The sequence below is a fragment of the Carcharhinus amblyrhynchos genome, chromosome 4 (assembly GCF_965287045.1).
Source record: "Carcharhinus amblyrhynchos chromosome 4, sCarAmb.v2.hapA, whole genome shotgun sequence".
Lineage (NCBI taxonomy): Eukaryota > Metazoa > Chordata > Chondrichthyes > Carcharhiniformes > Carcharhinidae > Carcharhinus > Carcharhinus amblyrhynchos.
Genome location: NC_137327.1, coordinates 16,528,401 through 16,556,245, shown reverse-complemented (window position 1 = coordinate 16,556,245; position 27,845 = coordinate 16,528,401). Strand labels below are relative to the sequence as shown.

At 43.1% G+C, this 27,845-nt stretch overlaps 1 protein-coding gene across 1 annotated transcript in view; it reads left to right on the top strand.

Moving 5' to 3' along the window:
- The window catches only part of LOC145341803 (solute carrier family 66 member 2), a 62,456-nt gene that overhangs the window by 29,430 nt on the left and 5,181 nt on the right, over positions 1–27,845 (top strand). Inside the window, exon 4 of the mRNA XM_080186747.1 lies at positions 9,668–9,884. Within this exon, the coding sequence (XP_080042873.1) occupies positions 9,668–9,884 (217 nt within the window). The remainder of the gene's footprint in view (positions 1–9,667; positions 9,885–27,845) is intronic.

The following is a 27,845-nucleotide window of genomic DNA, read 5'->3' as shown; positions in this document are numbered from 1 at the left end:
AGTTACATTTTCTTTGTCCGTGTTTTGGCATTAAACAATTTTTTTTTTACAAAGCTTTGTTGTTGCTTCTTTTTCCCAGCCCCTCTATCCAGCAAATGAAATACACAATGGGAGGAAAGTGTCCATTCTTAGGAAAAAAAATGCTTTGATGGAGCACACTTAATATCATATGTGGCAGTTTCAGTTCCCTTTTTTGCACGGTGGCATAGTGGTTAGCACAGCTGCCTGAAAGCGATAGGGTCCTGGGTTCAATTCCAGCTTGGGTCACTGTCTGTGTGGAGTTTGCACGTTTCTCCCCGTTTCTGTGTGGGATTTCTCTGGGTGCCCCGGTTTCCTCCCTCAGACCAAAGATGTGCGGGTTAGGTGGATTGGCCAAGCTAAACTGACTCCTATGGCCGTATTTCACCATTGTGTTGCACCCGTTCTCGGGCATGAAAACTTGGTAAAGTTGGGCGCGAGGTGAGTAGCGCGATCCGCGCCCACCTCCACGCCGGTTCCCCCTTTACCAAGGCCCGAAAATGGCAGCAATCGGGACCTGCCTGAAACAGGCACAACAGCTATTTAAATGTATTTGCATGCATTTAAATTGACTTAATTGGCTGCACACCCAATTTTACCAGCACTTCCCCCTTTCCCACTGCATTTGCCAATCCAGAATCGCCATGAAACAGCTATGTTCCGTAAAAGTCCGATTCAGGCGTTCCAGTTAGTGAGGAGTAAGTGACGAGTGTCTGACAGCTCTCTGCATGAGATCGGTGGGAGGTGGGAAATGTGGGTTCACTGCTACTCTGCTTGAGATCAATGAGGGGGAAGTGGGGGGTCTGCTGCCACTCTGCCTGAGATCAGTGAGGAGGAAGTGGGGGGGTCCGCTGCCACTCTGCCTGAGATCAGTGAGGGGGAAGTGGGGGGGCCTGCTGCCACTCTGCCTGAGATCAGTGTGGAGGAAGTGGGGGTCTGCTGCCACTCTGCCTGAGATCAGTGAGGAGGAAGTGGGGGGGTCCGCTGCCACTCTGCCTGAGATCAGTGAGGAGGAAGTGGGGGGGTCTGCTGCCACTCTGCCTGAGATCAGTGAGGAGGAAGTGGGGGGGTCTGCTGCCACTCTGCCTGAGATCAGTGGGGGGAAAGGTGGGAGGGGTCTGCAATCAGTCTGGGTGGCGGGAGGAGTGGGGGGGATAAGGGGGTCAGTAATGTTGGGGGAGTGGGGCAATGTCTGTGGGGGCCAGGAAGAGGCATCATGCAGCCCGGAGGAGATGTGTCAGGGAGCAGCGCAGTTGGAAACGCTGATCGGAACTGCAGGAGTTTGGGCATGTTAAACCCTGCCTACTGGCTTCTGCAGTGCGATTCAGAATCGCTGATATTTTTGCAGGCAGAGTGCGCATGGGGGTGCCTGAGAATGGGTCTAAAAGTCAGATCTGAAGCACCTCCAGTTTCAAGTCTGTCCAGCACGCAGAATCAAAATGGTAAAATAAGGCCCTTAGTGTCAGGAGGATTAGCGGAGTAGAAAAGTGGGGTTATGGAGTTAGGGCTTGAGTGTGATTGTTGAAATAAACTAGTTAGCTGTCACCATCAGTTGTAGTTGTGATTTTTAAAAAAAAATCGTGGTATCTTTGAGAATCCAGCTGTCAACATCGAACAACATCCAGCCTCTGCATCATAAAAGCAGGCAGCTCCGCAGTCAAGATAAATTCATAATACGGATGAATGCATCATTTATTCTATAAAGCTGTTGACTGCAAACATTCAGCACTAAAGTTGCTTATTAGTGCACTCTTAATTTGTGCAGATCGATATTTTGCATCAGTATCTTTTTCCTAAATTTCAGTAGCAAAACGTGATGTGCAGAGTAGTGAGGCTGCATGCTGATATACCCAAGAGGCATGGAATTATAACTTCAAACGTCATGCAAGGAAACTCTGCTATGGTGATGTCCAATTTTTCCAGGAAACAAATTCTAAGGATTGGAAATGAACGCCAGCAATGATGAGCAACTGAACTGCTAAGACTGAAGTTTGGACAAAATGTATTCCAAATAGCTGGGCCAGATTTTGGCACCATGGGAAGTCTCACAACACCAGGTTTAAGTCCTACAGGTTTATTTGGGAGCAGATTTTGGCCCCACTGGTTACAGTTTTCATATGCAGCCAGTATGAAAACCTCATGAAGCAGAATTTCTGTAATGTCTTCAGGTGATTTTTGGACATTCCCCTAGTCGTAGCAAATTATTTTAATCATAGAATTCCTACAGTACAGAAGGAGGCCATTTAGCCCATTGAGTCTGTACTGACCACAATCTCACCCAGGCCCCATTCCCATAACCCCACACATTTACCCTAATAATCCCCCTGACACTCAAGTCAATTTAGCATGGCCAATCAACCTAACCTTCACATCTTTGGAGTGTGGGAGGAAACTGGAGCACCTGGAGGAAACCCATGCAGACATGGGGAGAATGTGCAAACTCCACACAGACAGTGACCTGGGGCCAGAATTGAACCAGGGTCCCTGGCACGGTGAGGCAGCAATGCTAACCATCGTTTTTAAGGATGAAAATGTTGGAAACTGACAGGAGGACTGCGAGAAGAGGACAGCCGAGTTAGCGGTTTGGATGCATTTGCTTCATCAAAAGAGATGAAGAGGGGTGGCACAGTAGCACAGTTGTTAGCACTGCTGCCTCACAGCGCCAGGGACCCGCGTTTGATTCTCAGCTTGGATCACTGTGTGGAGTTTGTGTGTTCTCCCCGTGTCTGAATGGATTTCCTCTGGGTGCGTCAGTTTCCTCCCACATTCTGAAAGACGTGCTGGTTAGGTGCACTGACCCGAACAGGTGCGACCAGGGGAATTTCACATTAACTTCATTGCAGTGTTAATGTAAGCCTTAATTGTGACTAATGAATAAATTTTAACTTTAAATTAATCTTGCCCCACCTGTTGTATGTTTCCAGAAGATAGGACCAGATTCTCTGACCTCACCCGCAGCTGGGATTCTCCAGTCCTGCTGCAGTGAACGGAGATTTGGCTGAGCGCCAAATTCCCTGCTCTCGTTGGCAACAGTGTTAGGCCGTATGAAATCGGAGAATTCCAACTGTTACGTTTTTGTTTCAGATGTCCTACTCTGTTTTACATTAACTTTGGGTATTTTTTCTGACTAATGCCCATAATAATGCCATTAGTATTTGCTCTGGTGGAAAAATATGTCGATAGCCAATTTACAAATAGACTTCTGAATTTATTTTCAGATTATGTACTTTTGTTTGAGAAACTCAAACAGAAACTTACAGATTTCCTTGTGTCATTGCACATACATGACAGCTGGAAGTTGTTGTCTTATTTACTCCACAATAATGGTGAGCACTCACAGTCTTACCATTAAAGCTTACTGCAAAATCTGCACCATAGTTTGTTCTTTGGTTCTCCATCAGAAAGTAAATTTGGATCAGTAGTCAGCTGAAACTGTTGTGTATTCCCATATCATTAGTACCGTCCATGGAGATATATTTACTTATTTCACGCAGTCGTTTCCTCCAATAAATAAGTTGAATAAAACGTGCATCCAAAGGTCGGTGTATAAAATCAAAGTTAATTGTTGTCAAGGGGCTTTGCTCTCATTTTATGTGACTAACGTGTGACCTGGGTGTGTCTGTGATTTTACAAAGAGTGACCTGGACTTGAAACATCAGCTCTTTTCTCGCCTTACAGATGCTGCCAGACTTGTTGAGATTTTTCAGCATTTTCTCTTTTGGTTGTGATTTTATAAGTCTCTTTTGAAACTGAGGGAGTGATGATGAGCTATTGAACCATGAAGACTGAAGTTTGGACAAAATGTATTCCAAATAGCTGGGCCAGATTTTGGTTCCACTGGTTATAGTTTTCACAAGCAGCCAGTACAGGTCAATGATGGGTTTTTGCTATTTCAATCCGCTCATAATTTTGGGAGCACTTGTTCCAGGTGGTATGGAGGAAGGCTTTCACCTTAGGGGTCTCTAGCAGACAGTAATGGATATATTAAACTATGGGAGATATTACAGTCAATATCAGAGTTACAATCTTAACACTAGGAGTTGGGGGGGGGCAGGGAAAGAAAGTGTTGGATCTTGGAAAAAGTGACAACCACCAAGTGGAATAACTAAACAAACTTTTTATTAACATAAAAAAGCTGTTCCCAGAGTGAGAAAGATGCTACCAATTACTTTGGGTCCAGTCTCTAGACTGCCTGGGAGAGCTCACCTCAACCCCAGGATTTGCATACTTCGGCCCAATTGGCCGAATGATCACATGCCCTGCCGAAACCTCGCCCATTAAAGGGCCGCACCACTACAAAAATGAACAACTATATATAAATTATTTTTAAAAAAACCATCAACTTCCTTTTATAGGCACAAAATTATTCATTCGTCCAAAACGTATAAATATATCATTGAGAGCTAATTACTCTCTGGAACTCATTGCCACAGAGGGCTGTGGAGGCCAGGTCACTGAGCGTCTTTAAGGCAGAGATAGATAGGTTCTTGATCAAGAAGGGGATCAGGGATTACAGGGAGAGAGCAGGAAAATGGGGATGAGAATCATAGCCATGATTGAATGGCAGAACAAACTTGATGGGCCAAATGGCCTACTTCTGTTCCTATATCTTATGCTCTTCCAGTATCTGGGCTGAATGGTTCAGTTGGTTGGCACTTCTCTCTTCAGGGCTGGAAGACCCTGGCACCTTCTGTGGCACATCAATGTGAAAGCACCTTCTGATTCAGTAATGCATCACTGGAATTACTGCTGGGGTCAGCGAGGATGAGGAGCGACATAAGTATTGCCAGAAACAGCGGGAAGAAACATGCTGATGTCACTGAGAAGGCATAGTTAAAAGGACATAAGCAGCAGGAGCATTGCAGCCTGGTCATGGATACAGTGCCAGAAATGATTTTAATGACCAATTCAGGCCAGCAACATTCAATCCATTTCGGAATTCATCTACAGGCTGTAATTTAAGCCCCCACACCCTTTCATTCTGCCTTGTCATGCATGCTGCAATGCTGTGAGTATTCCATTGTGAGTTAGGTAAAATTTAACCTCTGTCACCCGAATGCAGAATGGAATTTTACCAGCTAACTGGTTCACTGCCAGACCTAGTTTGGTTTCCCAATAATATTTGAAAACATTTTTTTCCACTTGCTGTCCTTGAGTTTTGTAGAACTGAATTAATTATAGGTTGTTTTTGAACAATTTCTCTATTCTGTTCTGTTTTTGTAATTTGAGACATCAAAGTGTATAACATCATGTGAGACTCAATCTGAAAAAAAATGAAATGATTTGTACCAACTTGTCTTAATGAACACAAATATTGAATGTGCTTGATCCAAAATAATACAAGGTGTCACCCAGTTTATCTCAAAGTTACTGGATTAATAATTCAACTGTTGACACGTTCATTGATCATAATTTCCAATTAAATTTACAGTCACTTTATAAAGTAAATCAATCCAATGTCAACCCACATTGAAAAATAGAGGTTGCAGGTTGTTGTTTTCGGTGATCATATCTCAGAACCATCGAACGGAGATGGGGACACAGAGGAACTGAACATTTGCAAAGATGAAGTTAGGCTTTTCAACTGTACTCTCTCTCTCTCCAGCTGCTTTCTGAGAACGTTTTAAAACATAAAAAGAAAAAAGCCGATAAACACAATAAAATGACCACTAGAGCTTCCCTTCACAATGTCATCAAAATTATCCCTTCAGTGTCTCTATCTTTGAGAGGAAAATGAAGCAAAGACTAATCCCGGTGAAAGAAAACCTCGAGATTAATTCATGATTCCTTTTTCCCCAATGTAACATTGTCTTCTTGGCCTCAGATCATCACACAACTTGTTTCTGTATGGTTGATTAAACGGTGCCATATGTTCTATTCTCTTGTCCTATGTTGGCGTGATTTGTTTGTGCCAAGGTCACGCATTGAATTCTTTCATGTTGGTAATCAGCCTGGAAAGATGTTACCAACACAGCTCAAGCTGCTTAACATCAATTGGGCCGCACTGATGGAAAAGACATTTGATATCCCACTATTTTCCTGCAGTCTTGAATTAGAAACCGCTCTTCTGTTACTATCATTGAGGCTGTTGACTGCTATTTTAACTGTGGGCCTAAGCAGGGAAATAGTTGTGGTTTTTCGACCAAGTTAGCCTCGCTGGAAAAGGGCCCAAGGGCTAAATATTTGGACAACATTTTCTTTAACCATCCATGTGGGGCCAGAAGGTTGCATTGGCCACAATACTTCAGTTCAATTTAAGTTACCAAAACATAGAAGGGCCTTAATTTGTTGATTCATCGGAAAGATAGCACCTCCAGCAATGCAGCATACCCTCAGTATTGCATTAGAATATTATTTTAGGTAATGTACTCTAATCCACTTGCACTCAAGCACTGGATTGGGCTTTGAACTCATAAAGTTCTGAGTCTGTAACTTGTGATACTTCACAATGTTGAAGTGCTACATGAAGTATGGCACCGTGGCAGAGTGGTTACCACTATTGTCTCACAGTGTCAGCAACCTGGGTTCAATTCCAGCCTTGGGTAGTGTCTGTGTGGACTTTGCATATTCTCTCTGTGTCTGTATGGGTTTCCTCTGGGTGCTCTGATTTCCTCTCACAGTCCAAAGTTGTGCAGGTTAGGTGGATTGGCCATGCTAAATTGCCCCTTAGTGTCCAAAGATATATAGGTTATGGGGATTACCAGGCTAAATAGTTGGGATTATGGGGAATGGAAAGGGGTGGGGTATGGTGGTGTAGTGGGCCTGGGTAAGATGCTCTACCAGAGAGTTGACGTGGACTCGATGGGCCGAATGACCTCCTTCTGCACAATAGGGGTTCTAAGATTATATGAAGTACAAGATGCTTCACTGGGGTGTTACCAAACAAAATTTGACACCAAGCAACATAAGGAGATATTAGGAAAAATGACCAAAGGCCTCACTAACACCTGATCAAAAAGGCAAAGGGCAGGATTTGGCCATCCGCTTCACCTCCCACCTTCCCCCTCTGCCACCGCACCTCCCCCCCCCCCCCCCGCCCACCAATCTACCTCAACCCTCATGCCGCATGTTTTCTGGTGGCGGAGGTGGCTCATCATTGGCCACCGGGGGATATTCCAGTCCCAGTCCAACCGATGTCCACACCATTTTGCGTGATTTGCCAATTCTGCTGCTATGGGGAGGGGGAGGGGGAGTGGGGGGGAGGGGGTGGTGGTTCTCCTTTGGTGGGACCAGAAGGTCCTGCTGGCAAGAAGGACTGGAAAGTCCCACCCATAATTGTTTTAGAGGTTTTAAGAGAGACATTACAGAGTAATGGATTGGAGTAATGGATTGGATTTCTGTTTGTGACAATTCTAGGGTATCTCCTGTGAGGAAGCATGGCTATGACTGACATAGGCTTTTCACCTCTAACTGAGTGAATGTGGATACCATTAGATTCCATCGTCCTCACAGTTGTAATGTCGGTGAACACTGACAGTTTTGTTGTCATTACGACCACAAAATCCAAATGATTGTGTACTTGGATACTCCTTATCATAAGAACGTAAGAACATAAGAAATAGGAGTAGGACTAGGCCATCCAGCCCCTCGAGCCTGCCCCACCATTCAATAAGATCGTGGCTGATCTGAAGTGGCTCAGTTCCACTTTCCCGCCTTCTCCCCATAACCCTTAATCCCCTTGCCTACCAAAAACCCATCTACCCGCGTCTTAAATATATTTAGCGAGGTAGCTTCCACCACTTCAACGGGCAGAGAATTCCAGAGATTCACCACCCTTTCAGTGAAGAAGTTCCTCCTTCAGTCTGTTCTAAACTTACCCCCCCCCCCTTATCTTGAGGCTGTGCCCTCTAGTCCTGCTGTCCTTTCTGAGCGGGAAGAACCTCTCTAACTCTACCCTATCCATCCTTTTCATCATCTTATACATCTCAATAAGATCCCCCCTCATCCTTCTAAACTCTAACGAGTACAAGCCCAGTCTATTCAGCCTCTCTTCATAGCTCAACCCCCTCAACTCCAGTATCAGCCTAGTGAACCTCCTCTGCACTCCCTCCTAGGCCAAAATATCCTTGCGCAAGTGCGGCAACCAAAACTGCATACAGTACTTGAGCTGCGGCCTCACCAGTGCCCTGTACAGTTGCAGCAAGACCTCCCTACTTTCATATTCAATCCCCCTCACTATGAAGGCCAGCATCCCATTTGCCTTCCTGACCACCTGCTGCACCTGTAGGCTGGGTTTTTGCGACTCATGCACAAGGACCCCCAGGTCCCTCTGCACCGTAGCATGCTGCAGCTTTTCGCCCTGTAAGTAGTAGTCCTTCCTACTATTATTCCTACCAAAGTCGTAGGAAGTGGTATGTCATGTATCATCAGAGCAACAACAGAAAACTCACCTTTGTACAATTTGTCAGCTCCCCCTAGCTACATTAAAAATGCATAGTGCTGACAAGCTTTGACTAATTGCTTTGCTTCCTTTTCTTTAAGGGACCCTGAAGGATGCAATTTTGTGTATTTCTTGTTTTCTTAATCCTGCAAAGATGATTGATGTATCCTGTCCAAAATTGAATCGCACTTTCCGTGTAAAGATCATTGACACATTCGGGGTGATCTTACTGGAATTTAGCATTGTAGAGTATTGGTTGTGGCAAGAAAAATGGCTTGTTTCTGTTTTCTTCTCCAGATCGTGCCACACTCTGTCAAAAATGAACAGGGGCCCTGTTTTACATCATCAAAGTTGAGGAGGGTGCGGGGGAGCAAATCACGAAGTGGGGGGGTGCAAAATACACCAACAAAGCCTGGCTGCACTGACATCAGGGCATGAAGGAATATTATAAATGTGGTGTGGACTAATTATTTATATGATGGTTAATACCAATACTGATTCATTGGGCCTAATGACCTACTTCTGTGCAATTGTTTTATGTATATGTGTACACATTAACTTTCAGGACTCTTGGTTAGTGTAAAGTTTACTTGGTCATAAGTAGGCTTACATTAACACTGCAATGAAGTTACTGTGAAAATCCCCTAGTTGTCACATTACGGCACCTGTTCGGGTACGCTGAGGGAGAATTTTGCACTGCCAGTGGGCCTAACCAACATGCCTTTTGGAGGAAACCGGAATACCTGGAGGAAACACATGCTGACATGGGGAGAATGTGCAAACGCCACAACCCAAGCAGGAATCGAACCCAGGTCCTTGGTACTGTGAGGCAGCGGTGCTAACCACTGTGCCACCATGCCACCTTCAGGGTTAGGGAGACAGAGAGAGGCAAAGGGGGCAGTATAATTTTTAAATGTGACATGGCACTTGCTCTTTTCTTTTTCCCTGGGATGTCAGGATCACAGACAAGGCAAGGATTTGTTGCATAATGCGCTTGAGAAGGTGATTGTGAGCAGTCTTCTTGAACTGCTGCAGTCTATTTGCTGTATACCACCGGTGCAGTTAGGAAAGGATACAAAATCTGCCGAGACCCTGTGACACTTGCAATGGGAACTACAGGGCTTATATCCCTCATATCAATCATGAGATAACAGCATATATACAGCGCCTTGTTAGAGACTATTGTTGTCTCAGCTGTTGGGATAAATTAAGACAATGAGTTAGTTCAATAGGTGCACACATAATCAAAATTGTTTTATTTTCTCATAGATTTTGATCCAAGATATTTTTGGGCCTGGAGCCGGTTCCTTGATTACATCCAGTTTTGTTTGACCTTCAGTGTGTTCTGCCTTGTTACTACATATCTCCTGATTGACTCTCAACTCTACGTGGAAACCCTTGGCTTCTCAGCTGTCCTCATTGAAGCCATGTTGGGAGTTCCTCAGCTTTTCCGGAACTTCAAGAACAAATCAACAGCTGGAATGAGGTGAGAAAATGTTCTTTGTTTTTAGAAGCTCAAATATTTTGGAAGTCCTTGAGCATTGCTAAAAATAATATGCGTGAGTATTTTAAAAAGATAACAGTGGTAGTGTTCATTTTGAACATTTATGGAAAGCATAGACTAGGGTAATGAAGTAAGTAGAACCTATCTAGAGTACCAAAAATCCTTTTATCAGGTATCACGTCATAGACTAATGAATAAGGTCAGAGCATGCAGTGTCTGGGGAAAAGTAACAGAATGGAGAAGCGAGCTGACTGCAAGACAGAAAACACAAGAGCCAATTTATATTAACAAATAAGGCCAGGATTTTACAGCTATCACATTGGTGGGATTTTCTGGTTTCACCACAGAGAACACCAAATTCTCCATCCTCGCTGCAGCAGTAGTGGGATGTGAACGGCCAGTAAGATTATGCCTTAAGACTTTAAGTCGGTGGCACGGTGGCACAGTGGTTAGCACTGCTACCTCACAGCACCAGGGAGCAGGGTTTAATTCCTAGCTTGGGTCACTGTCTGTGCGGAGTCTGCACATTCTCCCCATGTCTGCATGGGTTCCCTTCGGGTGCTCCGATTTCCTCCCACAGTCTGAAAGGCGTGCTGGCTAGATGCATTGGCCATGCTAAATCCTCCCTCAGTGTACCCGAACAGGCACCGGAGTGTAACGACTAGGGGATTTTCACAGTAACTTCATTGCAGTGCCAATGTAAGTCTACTTGCAGCACCATAAGAACATATGACACAAAGATGAGTGGAAAAGCAAATTATGCGGAGGGTGTGGAAAGTCTGCAGAGGGATCTGGATAGGCTGAGCGAGTGGGCGAGGACCTGGCAGATGGAGTACAATGTTGGCAAGTGTGAGGTTATCCATTATGGCAGAAATAATAATAGGAGGAATTACTATTTAAAGGGCGAAAAGCTGCAGCAGGCTACGGTGCAGAGGGACCTGGGGGTCCTTGTGCATGAGTCGCAAAAACCCAGTCTGCAGGTGCAGCAGGTGATCAAGAAGGCAAATGGGATGCTGGCCTTTATAGCGAGGGGGATAGAATATAAAAGCTGGGAGGTCTTGCTGCAACTGTACAGGGTACTGGTGAGGCCGCAGCTGGAGTACTGTGTGCAGTTTTGGCCGCCGCACTTGCGCAAGGATATTTTGGCCTTGGAGGGAGTGCAGAGGAGGTTCACTAGGCTGATACCGGAGATGAGGGGGTTAGACTATGAAGAGAGATTAAATAGACTGGGTCTGTACTCGTTGGAGTTTAGAAGGATAAGGGGGGATCTTATAGAGTCGTATAAGATAATGAAAGGGATGGATAGGGTAGAGGTAGAGAGATTCTTCCCGCTCAGAAAGGACAGCAGAACTAGAGGGCACAGCCTCAAGATAAGGGGGGGGCAGTTTAGAACGGAGTTGAGGAGGAATTTCTTCACTCAAAGGGTAGTGAATCTCTGGAATTCTCTGCCAGTTGAAGTGGTGGAGGCTGCCTCGCTAAATATATTTAAGTCACGGATAAATAGGTTTTTGACAGACAAGGGAATTAAGGGTTATGGGAAGAAAGCGGGAAAGTGGAACTGATCCACTTCAGATCAGCCATGATCTTATTGAATGGCGGGGCAGGCTCGAAGGGCTAGATGGCCTACTCCTGCTCCTATTTCTTATGTTCTTATGTTCTTAACACTGCAATGAAGTTACTGTGAAAACTCCCTAGTCGCCGCACTCCAGCGCCTGTTCGGGTACACTGAGGGAGAGTTTAGCATGGCCGATGCACCTAACCAGCATGTCTTCTGCACTGTGGGAGAAAACTGGAGCACCCGGAGGAAACCCACACAGACATGGGGAGAATGTGCAGATTCCGCACTGACAGTGACCCAAGCCGGGAATTGAACCCGGGTCACGGGCGCTGTGAGACAGCAGTGCTAACCACTGTGACCATGCCATCTAGAGGTGTGCCATGTCTGTCGCCTACCTGCCTCCACTACAAAGTAAAGTTTTGCTGAACTTGCATCAGATCTTGGCTGGACCATACTTCGTGTATTGTGTATACTTCTACTTGTCATATCATTAAAATAATATCGAGGGAGAGGGTGCAATAAAGATTTACAAGAATGATACCAGCAAATTGTAACTATATCTATCAGGAAAGAATGAACAGGCTGCGCCTCTCTTTTACCTTGAAACCTGAGGGATGAGCTATTAGAGTTCTTTGAAATTATGAAGGGTTTTGGTAATGTGGACACAGGGGGAGTGTTTCCACATGTGGGAAGGAGCAAAGTGAGAGACCCATCAATATGAGATAGTAACTAAGGAATCAATGGAGGAATTCAGAGATTGATGACAATGTGCAATTTGCTACCACAGGGAGTACTAAGGCAAATGGTATAGAAGCATTTGGGGTGGGGGAAGGTGGGGGAGGGGGCCTAGATAATCAGAGTAGAGGGTAATGCTGATAGTTAAACAAGGTTGGGAGGATGCTAACATAAAGCGTCGCCAGTGCAGCATAGACTAGTAAAACTGAATGGCCTGATTCTGTACCCAATAGCTTATAGAATTAACTGTGATATATTGCAGAACCCTTTATGATTTATTATTATGGAGGGTAGCTCCCAAAAGTTTATGAAATTGGTAAATAATTGAGTGTCCTAAATGTTGATATCATGCAAACACAACAACAATAACCATGTGATAAGTACAATATATACAATAAGGAAGCTATGTATTTTATTAAAATTGAGAAATGCAAGTGACAATAAGTGGGTTTTTGCGGTCTTTTAATCTTGCACAAGGCTTTGTTTTATGAAAATTATGGAAGGTAATTGCAAAGTTGGGTAATTCCAATATGGGCATCAGACTAAAATATCTTCACTGCTCCTTCGAAGGGAAGATGTAACTGAAGCATAAATCTGGTTTGGGCACGGTTGAATGTTCACTGCTGGATGGTCAACTTGGCATTTTTGATCAGCCACCTCAATCAACTTTCTTTTTTCCCTTTGAAACCAATACAAAGGAAAATAGGCAGAATATGTAACAGATTGGATGCCATCATTAGGGTTTCAACAATCTTGAGTTTGCTTATTGATGAAATATTTGTAGTTCTCTTGGGTAGATTGCATAAAAGATCAATAGACAAATCTTTTGATTCTGGGCTTAGTACAGCCCAGACCATTGGGATTTATCTACTTGTGCCAAGTTTCACTCTGTACTAAAGTACGGATTTAGAGATGAACAATCCATCAGATTGAAATAGTTACTCATGCATAAACCATTTAACTATGTTAATGTCAGGAACACCATTCCAATTGCACTATAGCTTATTGTATTAAATAACAGCAGCACAGGTTGACACTAAAATCTTAAATACAGAGCTAACACACTTCTTATAAAACTAAATTACTGAAGTGCACATTAAGGAACGAGATATTGCCAGGTATGTTTTGTAGCTTCCAGAAAACATGGCTGTAGGGTGGCACGGTGGTACAGTGGTCTGCATTGCTGCCTCACAATGCCAGAGTCCCAGGTTCGATTCCTGGCTTGGATCATTCTCTGTGTGGAGTCTGCACATACTCCCTATGTCTGTGTGGGTATGTCTGTGTGGGTTTCCTCTGGGTGTTCTGGTTTCTTCTCACAGTCTGAAAGACATGCTGGTTAGGTGCGTTGACCTGAAAAAGCTCCAGAATATGGTGACTAGGGGAATTTCATTACAGTGTGAATGTAAGCCTTACTTGTGACTAATTAATAAATAATAAACTTTAGTTTGGTCAATTGTATGAGATACAATTTACACATGTATAAGCCTATACCTGGTTCATTATGGCACTTTATGATTTAAAAAAAAGTATTGGATTGTTTTCTTTCAAGCAGAGAGGGCTAAGGGGGCACATGATTGAAGTATATAAAGTTATGATGAGGGGTATGGACAGGGTGAGTAGGGAGCAGCTGTTTCCTTTGGTTAAGGGGTCAACCGTGAAGGGGCATAGTTTAAGGGTAAGGGGTAGGAGATTCAAGAGGGGATTTGTGAAAAAAACCTTTTCATTCAGGGGATTTACGTTAAGTTTAAGTTTATTTATTAGTGTCACAGGTAGGCTTACATTAACACTGCATTGAAGTTATTGTGAATATCCGCTAGGGCGGTGGGATTCTGGAATGCACTACCTGGGAAGTTAGTGGAGGCCGGAAACCTTACATCCTTTAAAAACAATTTGGATGAGCCATTGAAATATCATAACATTCAAGGATATGGGACAAGTGCAGGAAAATGGGATTAGCACATCTTTGGTGGTAGTTATTGTCGATGCAGACTCAATGGGCTGAAGGGCCTTTTCTATGCCGATTGACTCTGACCCTATAATTGGAAATGTTTAAAGTTTAAGTTTATTTATTAATCACAAGTAGGCTTACCTTAACACTGCAATGAAGTTACTGTGAAAATCCCCGAGTTGCAACACGCCAGCCTATTCAGGTATACTGATAGAGAATTTAGCATGGCCAATACATTTAACCAGCATGTCTTTCAGACTGTGGGGGAAAATCAGAGTACCCAGAGTACCCACGCAGCTAACGGGAGAATATGCAGACTCCACATAGGCAGTGACCCAAGCCGGGAATTGAACCCTGGTCCCTGGTGCAATGTGAACCATTGTACCACCGTGCTGCCCTGCGTTGATTGTAGCTCAATGATACGGTTTGGTCTACCATCAGTTAACCTCATTATAAATGAATGGCATTGTGTATAAAGAACATAGAAGATTCAATTGTAACTAGACTGAAACAAATAAAGGTTCCTTCTTGCAAATCACACATTTACAAAATTTCATATTTCTAGAATAGATTCCCCTTCAAACCCCCAATGCTTCTGCAAAGATTCAAGTGATTACTTGAAATCAGTTACAACTTATTTAATAATTTGTAAAATACCCTATTTACCAATATCGTGAGTGCACATTATATTAGTTCTATGTTTAAAGATGTAACCTGAACACTCTAGATACACTCCAGATATTTGTTGTGCTAATAACCTACATTTGAATTTTTGGTAGGTTCATGATTATTTCAATTTTAAATAATGTGCTATAGTTCCTTTATTTGTTGAACAACAAATTTTGTACTTTGTTTAATGAAAACAAAGCTTGTTCTAATTTTATCTTACACAATATACATCCCTTATGAGGCACAGATCATGTGGTAGCTTGGCCCCTTTAAGAAGCAATCCTTTGAGGACCACATGACCGGGCCAGAACCAATGGAGCATGAGCGCGCAAAAACTTGACCAATCGGGAGCAAGGACATGCATCCCTGGGGCTGGAAATTGGGAGGCATTGTTGGGGGATCTTTCGGGTGAGGCATTGTTGGGACTAGGCCTCTATCATTGTGCTGTTAAACCTATAGTTATAAATAATTCTTCATTTTCAATAAATCTTCAAGTTGCCATGAAGTATCCATTAAGTCATTGTGGTCAAATGTTAAAAAGCTGAATATATATATATTTGTTCAGGGGATGTGAGAATCACTGCCTGGGTCACTATTTATTGCCCTTGAAATGAGTGGCTTTCTCGGCTGTTTTAGAGGGCAGTTAAGATTCTGAAGTCTCATGTTGGTCAGACAAGGTGAGGATGGCAAATTTCCTTTCCTAAAGTACATTTGTGAGCCAGATGGATTTTCATAACAATTGTCAATGGGCATTATTTGACTTTCAATTCCAGAATTTTATGGAATTCAAATTTCACGATCTGCCATGGTGGGACTTAAAGCCAGGTCCCCAGAGCATTACCCTGGGTTTCTCAATTACTAATCTGGTGACAATACTACTATGCCACTATCTCCCCCTTAATACTTTTGCATCATTAGCTTTATTCAATAGCAAATCTGTGATCAATTAGCATTGAAAATCAAAATGTGCAAGCACATTCTTTTGTGTAAAAACAGTAACAAATATTTCCTGGTTTGGGAGATTGTTGTTTTGTTCCTGTCAGCAGATGCTACCAAATGCTTTATTGCAACACCATAAGATATCATTGTGGGGACATGGTCCCTGAATGAAATATTTTATTCAGATTCTGGCTGCCCCTTAGGAAGATAATAATACAGCGACACAGACTATTGAATGTTTCATGTACTCTGCCCAATATTTTTGCAGAAATTTCCTCTCCATCCCATGCATATTCTTATTCTCGCTGAGTAATTGTAATGTTCTAGATTTTCAAAGATGTTAAAACATTTATGGATTATCTGTGATAATGTATTTTAATTCTATCCCTGACTTTTGTTGCTTATTCATGACAAGTATAGTAGGCCTTGTTTTTGAAGTGGTAATGATGGTGAAATGATCAGTGTTCACTGTCTTCACCCTACTGAGAGTGATTAGTTTTAGGAGTCTGCAAATGCACTGTATCTGCTGGTCTGTTAGGTACAAGTTCTCACATGACTATTTCTAGAGCAAGCATGACTTGACAAAAATTTCCACTATCGTGTTGTCAGACACACTGTAAAAATCTATGTAATTGTTGCACCTTTTTGAATGAGGTATAAGTGGATTTTTAATGGCTTACTAATTTTGTGACTACTGTTAAACATCCTCACTGGTCCTGAAAACTCACCATAGAATTATATATTCCCTACAGTACAGAAGAGGCCATTCTTCTGGCCCACTGAGTTGCCCTGACTCTCTAACTGTGTATCTTACCAGGCTCTCTATCCACTCTATCCCTGTAACCCCACCCATTCATCATGGATAATCCATCTAACTGACACATCCTTGGTCACTAATTATAGCTTGGCCAATCCACCTAACACACATATCTTTGCACTGTGGGAGGAAACCGGAGCACCCAAAAGAAACTCATGTAGACACGGGGAGAATGTGCAAACTCCACACTGACAGTCACCCAAGGCTGGAATTGAACCTGGGTCCCTGGCACTGTGAGGGAGCAGTGCTAACCATTGTGCCACCATGCAGTCAAATGTCTCTGTAATCAAAAATGGAATCCATATTTTTTATTAAGAGAAGTATATTTTTCGTTTCTAAAAAAAAATATTTTAACTTCTAACTTAATCCAATCATAATTACTTACTTTGCCACCTGAAATTTAAAATTAGAGCTATTAAGTGTTTTTTAACTTCCCGGTTTGCTTTCCATGAATATTTCAATGTGGCTAGCTGCTTACCTGCCTGTTCCCATGCCAGGAAACCCCTTGCTTGAGTATCATCAGGAAAGAAGTAAACCATATACAGAGATCACCAGATCCTTGTGGATGGTTGTCTTCAAGGTTAATGGTGAAGGCTGCAAAATCAGACTATACTGGCCCCAATTTTGGAGTTAGCAGACACCTGACTGTTCACCAGCACTAGGAAATGGAATATCTGTTTATTTTTTTCTCCCAGTATTGAAGGAACCAGGTATTCACAGCTCAGGGTTTAAAATGTTGGTGGAGGATTTGATGTGGGATGACAACTCTGCTACAATGAAGTTGCCTAGCTTTAATCACACTACTACTGTCAACATGGTGATCTATTTCCAACACTAGCAACTAATATTGCCTCGATAAATGAGGCAATTTTATACATAACTGCAATGCCCACCGGGAAATGGTGAAAAACTGCCAAACCTTCACATAGCCTAGTGATGTCTACACAGAAGCTTATTAGGCCATTGAGTCAGAATTGGAGCCCAGACCTATTTGTGCTCATTTACCCTGTTTTAAATTTTGTAGGTCTAGTGCTTCAAAAGAATTGGGGGCAATTTTGAGCCCATGCCCATGGGTGCGCATTCAAAATCCGGAGAGATTCATGCCAGCAAGTTTCCGAGTTCTAAACTCCCATCCACCTCGCCAGCAGAGTAGTGTGAAACATGCTGGGGGACCACAGGAAGCTCATTTTAATACATTAGCATGACTTTAGCAAGCACTCTGCCCAGGTCATCCCCTCTCAGCAGACGATATTCAGCGGATGCTGCTGTGATGTCACACTTGCGCCGTTTACAACAGGTCCACCCAGAAGTGAACCTGTCGTGGGGGTTTTCCCGGGGAGGGGGTGGGGTGTAAAGATGAGTATAGCCCAGGAGGAGAGGGACATTGCCAGGCAGTGGCCTGGCAGTGCCCTCTAGCACTGCCCCTTGGCTCAAGTCAGCACTGCCAGGCTGGCATGTCCCCATGCCAACCTAGCAGTGCCAACCTGCACTCATGATGGAGAGGAGGTGGAATTCATTCAGATTTGGTTGTGTGCCAGGAGTGAATGGAGAAGCAGGCGATGCCAGCAATGACTGTTGTGGGATGAGGGATGGGAGAGGGGCTGATGAAGGAGGAGAAGGAACCAATGATTGGAGTAAGGGCAGGAGAGGCGACAAACAGGAGATGGGGCCAATGACCTGGAGAGGATGGAAGGTGCCAATGACTGATGATTGGGAGGGAAGGAGCTGATGATTGGAGGTTGGGGGAAAGGGGGTGGAAGATGCCAGTGATCAATGATTGACAGGGTAGAGAGGCTGATGATTGGAGAGGGGGAAGGGGGGGAAGAAATGATGACTCTGATCAGGGTGGGGAGGTGAGCTCCTGAGACCTCTGTGGTGGGCTGGGGAGAGGGTTATTCCTGCTATGATTGATGGTACCCTGATCTCAGTGCAGCTGAGTTTTGCTGGTGTTTTGAATCCCCTCTCCCAAATTATGGCGCGAAACGTGCCCCTTTGATTCTATTCAGCAGAGTGTCATAAGATCTGGACAGAAAAGCGGCCTGTTTGGAGAGAAGCACACCAGTTTTCTCGCTGGAAACAACACTGCTATTTTTTGGTCAGATTCTCCCCAGTGACGGCTTACATTGATGGTCATTCTGTATAGCCATTTCAGAATGTACTGCAGAGTAGTGGAGAGCAAATCTATTCTATGATTCTCCTGGAATGGGGATTACCACTATCCGGTGGTCGTCCTCAAGCACCCCACTGTTCTGACATCTCAAGGACACTCAGCCTCTGTGTGTACCCTCCTGTCTTGTGGGTAGTGCCTCTTGTGGTGAGGTGCAGTCCCCTTGCAGCTCTCCTCTCTGTCCAGCTGCAGGTCTCTCTACAACCCAGCACTGCTGATGTGCTAATCATATTGCTCCTTGTCTGAGCTCCAGTCAGAAGAAACCAAAATACCACTCATTTTAATGAGCTTCAGGAAGTGTACTCCCAGCAGAGATACTGTGAATGAACCCCTTCCCAACAATCAATGGATAAGAAAGCAGCTCTGAATACAAAGTACCTATTGCGGTATTTCCATTACTTTTAATAAGTTGCTGTTCTGTTCTCATCTTTCTTTTGCTGGCAGGTTTGAGGAAGCTTGAGAAATCTGTGGAGACAGTTTTAATTAATGGGCAGTACGGTAGTACAATGGTTAGAGCTGCTGCGTCACAGCGCCAGGAACCTGGGTTCAATTCCTGGCTTGGATCACTGTTTGTGTGGAATTTGCATGTCCTCCCCATGTCTGCATGGGTTTCCTCCAGTGCTCCGGTTTCCTCCCACAGTCTGAAAGACATGCTGGTTAGGCGCATTGGCCATGCTAAATTCGCCCTCAGCGTACCCGAACAGGCACGGGAGTGTGGCAACTAGGGGATTTTCACAGTAACTTCATTGCAGTGTTAATGTAAGCCTATTTGTGATAATAATAAATAAACTTTAAACTAATTTTGAAAGTGTGTGGAAATACTGGGCTGATTTCCTGACCCCTACCATCGGTGGAATCTCCCTACCTCGTCGAAATTGACCCCGCCATATGTTCCCTAGCAGTGGTACGGGCAAAACCATGCAAATTGTTATTGGCTTCATCAGGACTGGAAGATGCCCCCAGCGGTCAATGGTGAGCCTCCTTTGCAGTTGTGAAAATCCCATCATTGGAGGGAGCGGACTGTGGAAAATTCCAGCCACCATTTCAATTTAGCAATCAGTGCACATTACCAAAATCCTGGGAGTTGGGCACAAAGGGCCTAATGCATTTGGGGGCGGAATTCTCCGACTGTTCAGGACCTGCCGTCACTACCAGCGAGAATGGAGAATCTGGCGCTCAGCCAAATCTCTGTTCCCTGCAGCGGGACTGGAGAATCCCAGCTGAAGTCAGAGTATCTGGCCTCAAGTTACTGTGGGAATCAGCTATGGAGTGGGATTCTCAATGCACTCACGCTTCCACCGTCCCGTCTGCAACCAAACATAATGCGCCCGGCCTGGTTAAAATTCCCCTCAGCTTTTTATTCAGAATTTTGCAGCCGGAGAAAATACAACCCTAAACTAGCCTGACATTTCTTCATTACATGGAAACTGAATGTACTACATTTTCAGTTATCTAACCCTGACTAATGACCTACTTGGAAGTATAAGGAACCGACAGGAATGTTAAGTTGCTTATAAAGTACTACAGATGAAACATCAATAATTTCCATTGATTTGCTCACATCTGATGATGATATAAAACAAATTAATTTTGTCACAAGTCAGGTCCTGCATTTATGGCTTTGCTAAACTATCATTGGGAAATATTATACACCATCAGTACCACTTCAAAGAGAACATTATTTGTGCAGATCTTGCTTTTTTTTCTTTGCTATTCCACAGTCATATTTGCATCTGTAAGGTACCCATCTGAAACAATGCTACAGGACAGGAGAACCAGCAACACTGCTCTAAATCACACAAATCCTATTTCACTTACTGATTGCTATTTCAGTTTTTTGTGGCCTTTGGCTTTCATAGATATCACTCGGATAAACCAAGGTTTCCTTGGCCTGTAGAAGTGTGTTAGCAATTCATAAGGTGATTAACTCGCCATCGTCTCAATAGCAATCAGGAATGGGGTTTGCCAGTGATTTCTCACAATCTGTGAATGAATAAAAAATATATTACCACCGCATGAAATCTCCTTAATAGACTGAAATCTCAGAAGTAGCAATGCATTTACATGGCAAATGTGTAGAGCATAGCAAACACAACTATGAAAAACAGCAAAGGGGGAAAAGTTAGTTGACAGACAGATATTCAAAATAGTAATCAAAGTAGGGCTTCAGAGTTAATCATTTCCAAGACTCAGATTACAGTTTTGTAGCCAGCCCTTCCTGTGTACTGGTTTGATTTTATATTAAGTGTGTTAATTTATTGGTCTATTTTTGTGCCAGCCCATCAAAGCAGATGACAAAAGGTCACCCAATCTCGAAACATTGGCTCTATTCTCTCCCCACAGATGCTGTCAGACCTGCCGCAATTTTCCAGCATTTTCTGTTTTTATTTCAGATGTCAACTATTTTTTACTACATATCCATGCGCGATATATAGCACATTGAAATGCTTTTTTTTTAAAATATTACTCCTGCATTCTTTAACACCTTTAGTACCTGGGCAACACAGTGGCACAGCGGTTAGCACTGTTGCCTTACGGTGACCCGGTTCAATTCCGGCCTTGGGTGACTGTTTGTGTGGAGTTTGCACATTCTTCCTGCACTGGCGTGGGTTTCCTCCCACAGTCCAAAGATGTGCAGGTTAGGTGGGTTGGCCACACTAAATTGCCCCTGAGTGTCGGAGGATAAAGGGGATAGGGCCTGGTTGGGAATGTTTTGGTGCAGGCTTGATGGGCTGAATTGCCACCTTTTACACTGTCGGGATTCTATATTGCAATACAATTACCTTCTCCCCCAATCAGGTGAGTGGACAGTTCAAATTGTCCGGTTAATCTGTTGCAATGAAAGATGCCTGCAGTTGACATTTCCTGAATTTTAGCGACTCAACTGATGTTGTCAGAACACAACTGCAATTGTAACTGCCTTGAGTCGGTTGTCAATGTCAGTTACCTGCCAGGTGAAAAAAGCAGGGGAGATTATAGCCCAAGAAAGGTATATTGCAAAATATTTTAAAGTTTTTTTTCTTTTTCTTTCCACGTGGGGGCCAGAAGAGCATGGGATATTCCTCCAGTCCTGACAAGGCTTCCTCCAACATACATCTGCCACTCCCACCCTCAACCCCACCCTTCCCCAGCCTGCCCCACCTCCCTGGTCATAGGAACACTGTAGTATGTTTTTTAAAAATTTGATTTGATTTGATTTATTATTGTCATATGTATTAGCATACAGTGAAAAGTATTCTTCCTTGCGTGCTAAACAGACAAAGCATACTGTTCATAGAGAAGGAAAGGAGAGAGTGCAGAATGTGATTTTACAGTCATAGCTAGGATGTAGAGAACGCTCAACTTAATATAAGGTAGGTCCATTCAAAAGTCTGATAGCAGCAGGAAGAAGTTGTTCTTGAGTCAGTTGATACGTGATCTCAGACTTCTGTATCTTTTTCCCGACGGAAGAAGATGGAAGAAAGAATGTCTTGGGTACGTGGGGTCCTTAATTATGCTGGCTGTTTTTTCCTGGCAGCGGGAAGTGTAGACAGAGTCAATGGATGTGAGGCTGATTTGCGTGATGGATTAGGCTACATTCATGACCTTTTGTAGCTTCTTGCAGTCTTGGGCAGAGCAGGAGCCATACCAAGCTGTGCTACAACCAGAAAGAATGCTGTCATTTCTTGTGTCTACTTGGTCTCAGTAAGCAGCTGACTGCTTCAAAAACAGTTCAAAAATATCAAAATCCAACACCGCTGCAGTCCCATGTTCATAAATACAAAACCCAGTATCCCAGTCATTTCCAAATTTTACTGTTTTTGTTTACCCGTTTCTTGATCATGCTTCTTTTTTTGGCTGATTCCCATTGTCTTGCCAGCCAAAATGTCCATGCAAACGTTAAGAACCCCACTGTTGTTCGGTGTAAGGGCACCCAAATTCCAAAGGGGAAACTTGGAATGCCAGCTCTTAGCTATTTATTTTGTGATTTGGAAACACTATGAGAAAAGCGATGAAACCTGATGAGGAAAATGGTCAGTCTCGTTGTAAGTTATTCAAGTTACAAAATGTTTCTCAAACTTTAAAACACACAACAGAGAGGGTAACAGCATTTACAATTAACAACAATAATGGTTACCCAGACAGTATTCTTAAGTTACCCTTCTCATCCAAATCTATACATGTCCCTAAACTCCAAGGAAATACCTTCCCCAAAACAACATCCTGTAGATTTTAACACTGTGGGCAGAATTTTCCAACCGCACTCGCCCCCTGGATGGGAAAATCCCTCCCGAGGTCAACGGATCTTTTCATGGTCCACCCCTGCCTGCTACGATTCCCGTGGTGGGTGGGGCAAGAAAATGCCATTCTATGAGCTAATTTCAGCAAGTAATTATTATACAAGATCTTTTAAAGTTTATTTATTAGTCACAAATAAGGCTTACATTAACACTGCAATGAAGTTACTGTGAAATTGCCCTAGTCGCCACAGTCTGGCGCCTGTTTGGGTCAATGTACCTAACCAGCACCAGTCTTTCAGAAAGGGGGATGAAATCGGAACACCCGGAGGAAACCAACGCAGACACATGGGGAACGGTTAAACTCCACACAGGCAATGACCCAAACCAGGAACTGAACCCGGGTCCCTTTTTGTTTGTTTCTTTTATTTCTTTTCTGTGTTTCTCAATTCTTTCACACCTCATCTAAGTTGCCATCACATTTTCATTTCACATATTTCTGCGGGTGAGAGATACATTTGAAGACTTTGTTTCACTGTTTGACTTTGATGGTAAATCAAGATGAAAGCCTTAAGCTGGGTACGGTAAAATGAAATTGCATTCTGTTACCATCTTTGTATAAATGACAGTCAAACAATGTCATACAAATGCACTGCTACATTTATTACTGACTGGATGAGACATTAAGCCAAATTTATCTGCTCAAATGAATCTAAAAAAGTGCCAATGGTGCCCTTCAAATGAGAACAGGGAGTTCTCCATGTGTCCACTTAATAGCAAAGCAGATTTTCTGGTCATTATCACCTAGGACCTTGCTGGGCGCAAATCGGCTGCTGGATTTACCAGCATAATAACAGAGTCTACACTCCAAAAGTACTTAATTGATTGTTTAGCCTTTCGAACATCCCAAGTCACAGAAGACATGGCCAGAATTCTCCTGTCTTGCCAGGAAGACGGAGAAACTGACACTCAGCCTAACCTCCATTCGCAACAGTGGGATCAGAGAATCCTAGCCAAGGGTGAAGGCAGGGAGTCCAGCTGTGAAATAAATTGCAAGTTATTTTTTCACCATCATCAATATTGCAGAATGGAAGTACAATCGCTTAACAATTTACCGATATTTTAGTACTTTCAGTTATTAGTCTTACATAAAAATGCACTTCTCAGATAGAAAAGAATGAACTTATCATGGTACTTTTCACTGCCTGTGGGCACCTTTGAAATGCCACAAATGAACAAGAGGGAGACAACTTAAATAATCAATTTTGCCTTCTTGCATTTTTCAGCCAAAGCATTATCCCCTTCAGTGGTTCATTTGAAATCCAGTCTTCACATAGCTTCTTTGGTGACTCACTCAATTCATTTAGTGACTAGCTGAGTCAAAAAACATGGAAAGCCCTGGATTTACCCCTGCTATGTGTTGAATTAGTTGACGCCACATTCTGAAAGACATGCTGGTTAGGTGCACTGACCCCAACAGGTGCTGGACTGTGACGACTAGGGGAGTTTCACAATAACTTCATTGCAATGTTAATGTAAGCCTTACTTGTGACTAATAAATAAACTTTAACTTTAACTAGATGGTGTTGGGACACTTCAGTTGCTTTCAGTGTGGCCTATTTACAAAAGGAAAATATGTTAGGCTTTCAGTGACCTTTGTAAAAGCGTGTCCATGTGTGAGAACGAACATTGGTCTTGGTAGTAATGTCTGTCATAGTAAAGTATTCTTCCAAAAGCCAGAGTGTTTTGGTCAGACATTATGCCCTAGCAAGGAGCCTTCAGGAGCAGAGAAAAGAAAAGAAACTTTGTGGAGAAAAATTGTCCAGGGTGTACGTTACTCAGGTTGGCATATAATGAGATATACTTCAGTAAGCTTTATATCACCTTTATAATTACCCACTTCATCTAGTAGATTGTTGCTGTATTCGCGAAAGTAATTACCTATAGTTTGAAATGTTTTATCCACTGGAGTAATGTTGTTGACATTTAATACCAATTGGGGAACAAACCATGATCGTTGTCAAGCGGCTTTTGTTTATCCCAGTTAAAAAATGCACCCACTCCAAGGATTTTAAGTGTATTATTAATCAAAGTTACCAAAGCGTGGCTGGGTTACATGTTTACGAAGGTCAAAGGCTCCTCTTTACAAGGAAACAGATCATGTGGAAGGTACAGACAAGAAAGACACACAGCTCTGGGCAGTGTAAGGAGGTGTTAGTGTTCAGCACTGACTGTCAGAGGCATCAATTCCCATGAGATTCTCCCACTCATTTGCCACAACTTTATTTTCCTGGGATTTCCACCACAGATACAGTGCACAGATGAAAGAACTCATGTGGAAATTTGTTATGAGGGTCTTTAAAGTTGCAGATTCAAATTCAGTAAATCACCAGAGCCAGATAAATTTAACAATATTTAATTGCAAGGCCATCAGCAAGTAGTCTTTTTAATGTAGCAATTGAAATTTGGAGCCTGTGCTATTAAATTGTTTCTGCAGTTAGCAAAAACTGGGTTTGTTTCTTTGCCGTTGTGACTCTTGGTTCCCAACATCTTGATTTTAAAATTCCCATCCTTATTTTCAGATCTCTACATGGCCTCATCATGCTTATCTCTGTGATCCCCTTGAGCCCCACAACCCTGCAGGATATCTGTACTCCTCCAATTTTGATCTTTCCTGATTTCAATGGCTCCATCAATAGAGATCATGCCTTCAGCTGCCCCAGAATTCCTTCTCTAAATCTCTCTACCTTGCACAGTGGCTAGCATTGCTGCCTCACGGTGCCAAGAACCAGGATTCAATTCTTGGCTTGGGTCACAGTCTGTGTGGAGTTTCTCCCCATGTCTGCACCTCCGGTTTCCTTCCACAGTCCAAAGGACGTGCTGGTTAGGTGCATTGGCCATGCTGAATTCTCCCTCAGTGCATCCAAACTGGCGCTAGAGTGTGGCGACTAGGGTGTTTTTACTTCATTGCAGTGTTAATGTAAGCCTACTTATGACTAATAATAAATAAACTTTTAAACCTCTCTTTAAGATGATGCTTAAAACCTACTCATATGACCATGCTTTTGGTGTCTACCCCAGTACTTCCTTAAGTGGCTCATGTCAAATATTGTTTGACAATGGTCCTGTGAAATGCTCTGGGGCATTTTATACGTGATAGCCATTTTAGTTTTAGCTTAATTTGAAAACTGAACTTATTTGATCTAGAGACAGTAATGTTTCTTATGCAGCAAGAGTGATTGATCATTGCGACTGAGTAATAAGCAGAGCTACATGAGGTGTGGCTGTCAGATCACTAGAGATCAACATAGTGAACAGAGGTGGAAGTTTTTTTATTTTATAGTTGTACTTAATTATAGCCATAATGTGGGCAGCATGATGACACAGTGGTGAGCACTGCTGCGAAGGGATGCAGGTTCAATTCCCAACTTGGGTCACTGTCTGTGGAGTCTGCACATCTTCCCAACGTCTACATGAGTTTCCTCTGGGTGCTCTGGTTTCTTCCCACAGTCCGAGAGACGTGCTGGTTAGATGCATTGGGCATGCTAAATTCTCCCTCAGTGTTTCCGAATAGGTGCCGGATTGTAGCGATTGGAGGATTTTCACAGTAACTTCATTGCAGTGTTAACGTAAGCCCACTTGTGACACTAATAAATAAACTTTAACCTTCAAAATGAACTATAAAATGAGGGTTTTCTTAAATCTGGTAAAACTTTGACAAAGGCTACAAGTGATGATGTATTAAAAAGGAGAGTTTAATGTGTGAACACTTGTGCAATCTGTTATTTGCCCAAATTCCATTTATTTAAGCCCTTGCTGCTGACCTGCTTCTTGACTTGAATCACATGCTTTGCATTTTAATACTTATAATTAAAAGATGGGGGAACAAACTTACCCTCGGCAGGAGGGGGTTGGTGGAGCAAAATGAGTTGTAGCAAATAAGCAGGTGTTCTCTACCTTGCTTGAATGTTCATTTCCCTTTGCTACTGCCTGTTGCATAGAATGTTGGAGTTAGATTTCATCTCTAGATAAAAAGAAAATTCAGTAGAAAGACTCATAACATTAGGTTAAAGTCCAACAGGTTTATTTGGCAGCACAAGCTTTCAGAGTGCTGCTCCTTCATCAGGTAAGCGAAGACTTGTGTTCACAAACAGGGCATATAAAGACACAAACTCAATTTACAAGATAATGGTTGGAATACGAGTCTTTACAGGTAATCAAGTCTTAAAGGTACAGACAATGTGAGCAGAGAGAGGGCCAAGCAGAGGTTAAAGACGTGTGTATTGTCTCCAGCCAGGACAGTTAGTGAGATTTTGCAAGCCCAGACAAGCTGTGCGGGTTACAGATAGTATGACGTGAACCCAAGATCCTGGTTGAGGCCGTCCTCATGTGTGTGGAACTTGGCTATCAATTTTTGCTCAGCGCCTCTGCATTGTTGTGTGTCGTGAAGGCCGCCTTGGAGAACGCTTACCCGAAGATCAGAGGCTAAATGCCCGTGACCACTGAAGTGTTTCCCGACTGGAAGGGAACACTCCTGCCTGATAACTGTCGAGCGCTGTTCTTTCATTCATTGTTGTAGCGTCTGCATGGTCTCCCCAATATACCACGCCTCGGGACATCCTTTCCCACAGTGTATCAGGTAGACAACGTTGGCCAAGTTGCAAGAGTAAGAAAGAAAATGACAGAGACAAGTGGAGACTAAAGCGTGCAGTATAATAATAAAGTTAAGGAGCAAGGAACTATGTGAAAATAGTTGGGGAGTTAGAAAAGTTTGTGAAAATGGTGATATGTAGGTCAGTACTCTGGTATGATGCAGAAATACAGGGATGACATGTGAATTGCATGATCAGTGGGAGTTGAAAATAATTGCCGAAAGAACCAGAGGGGAATTAA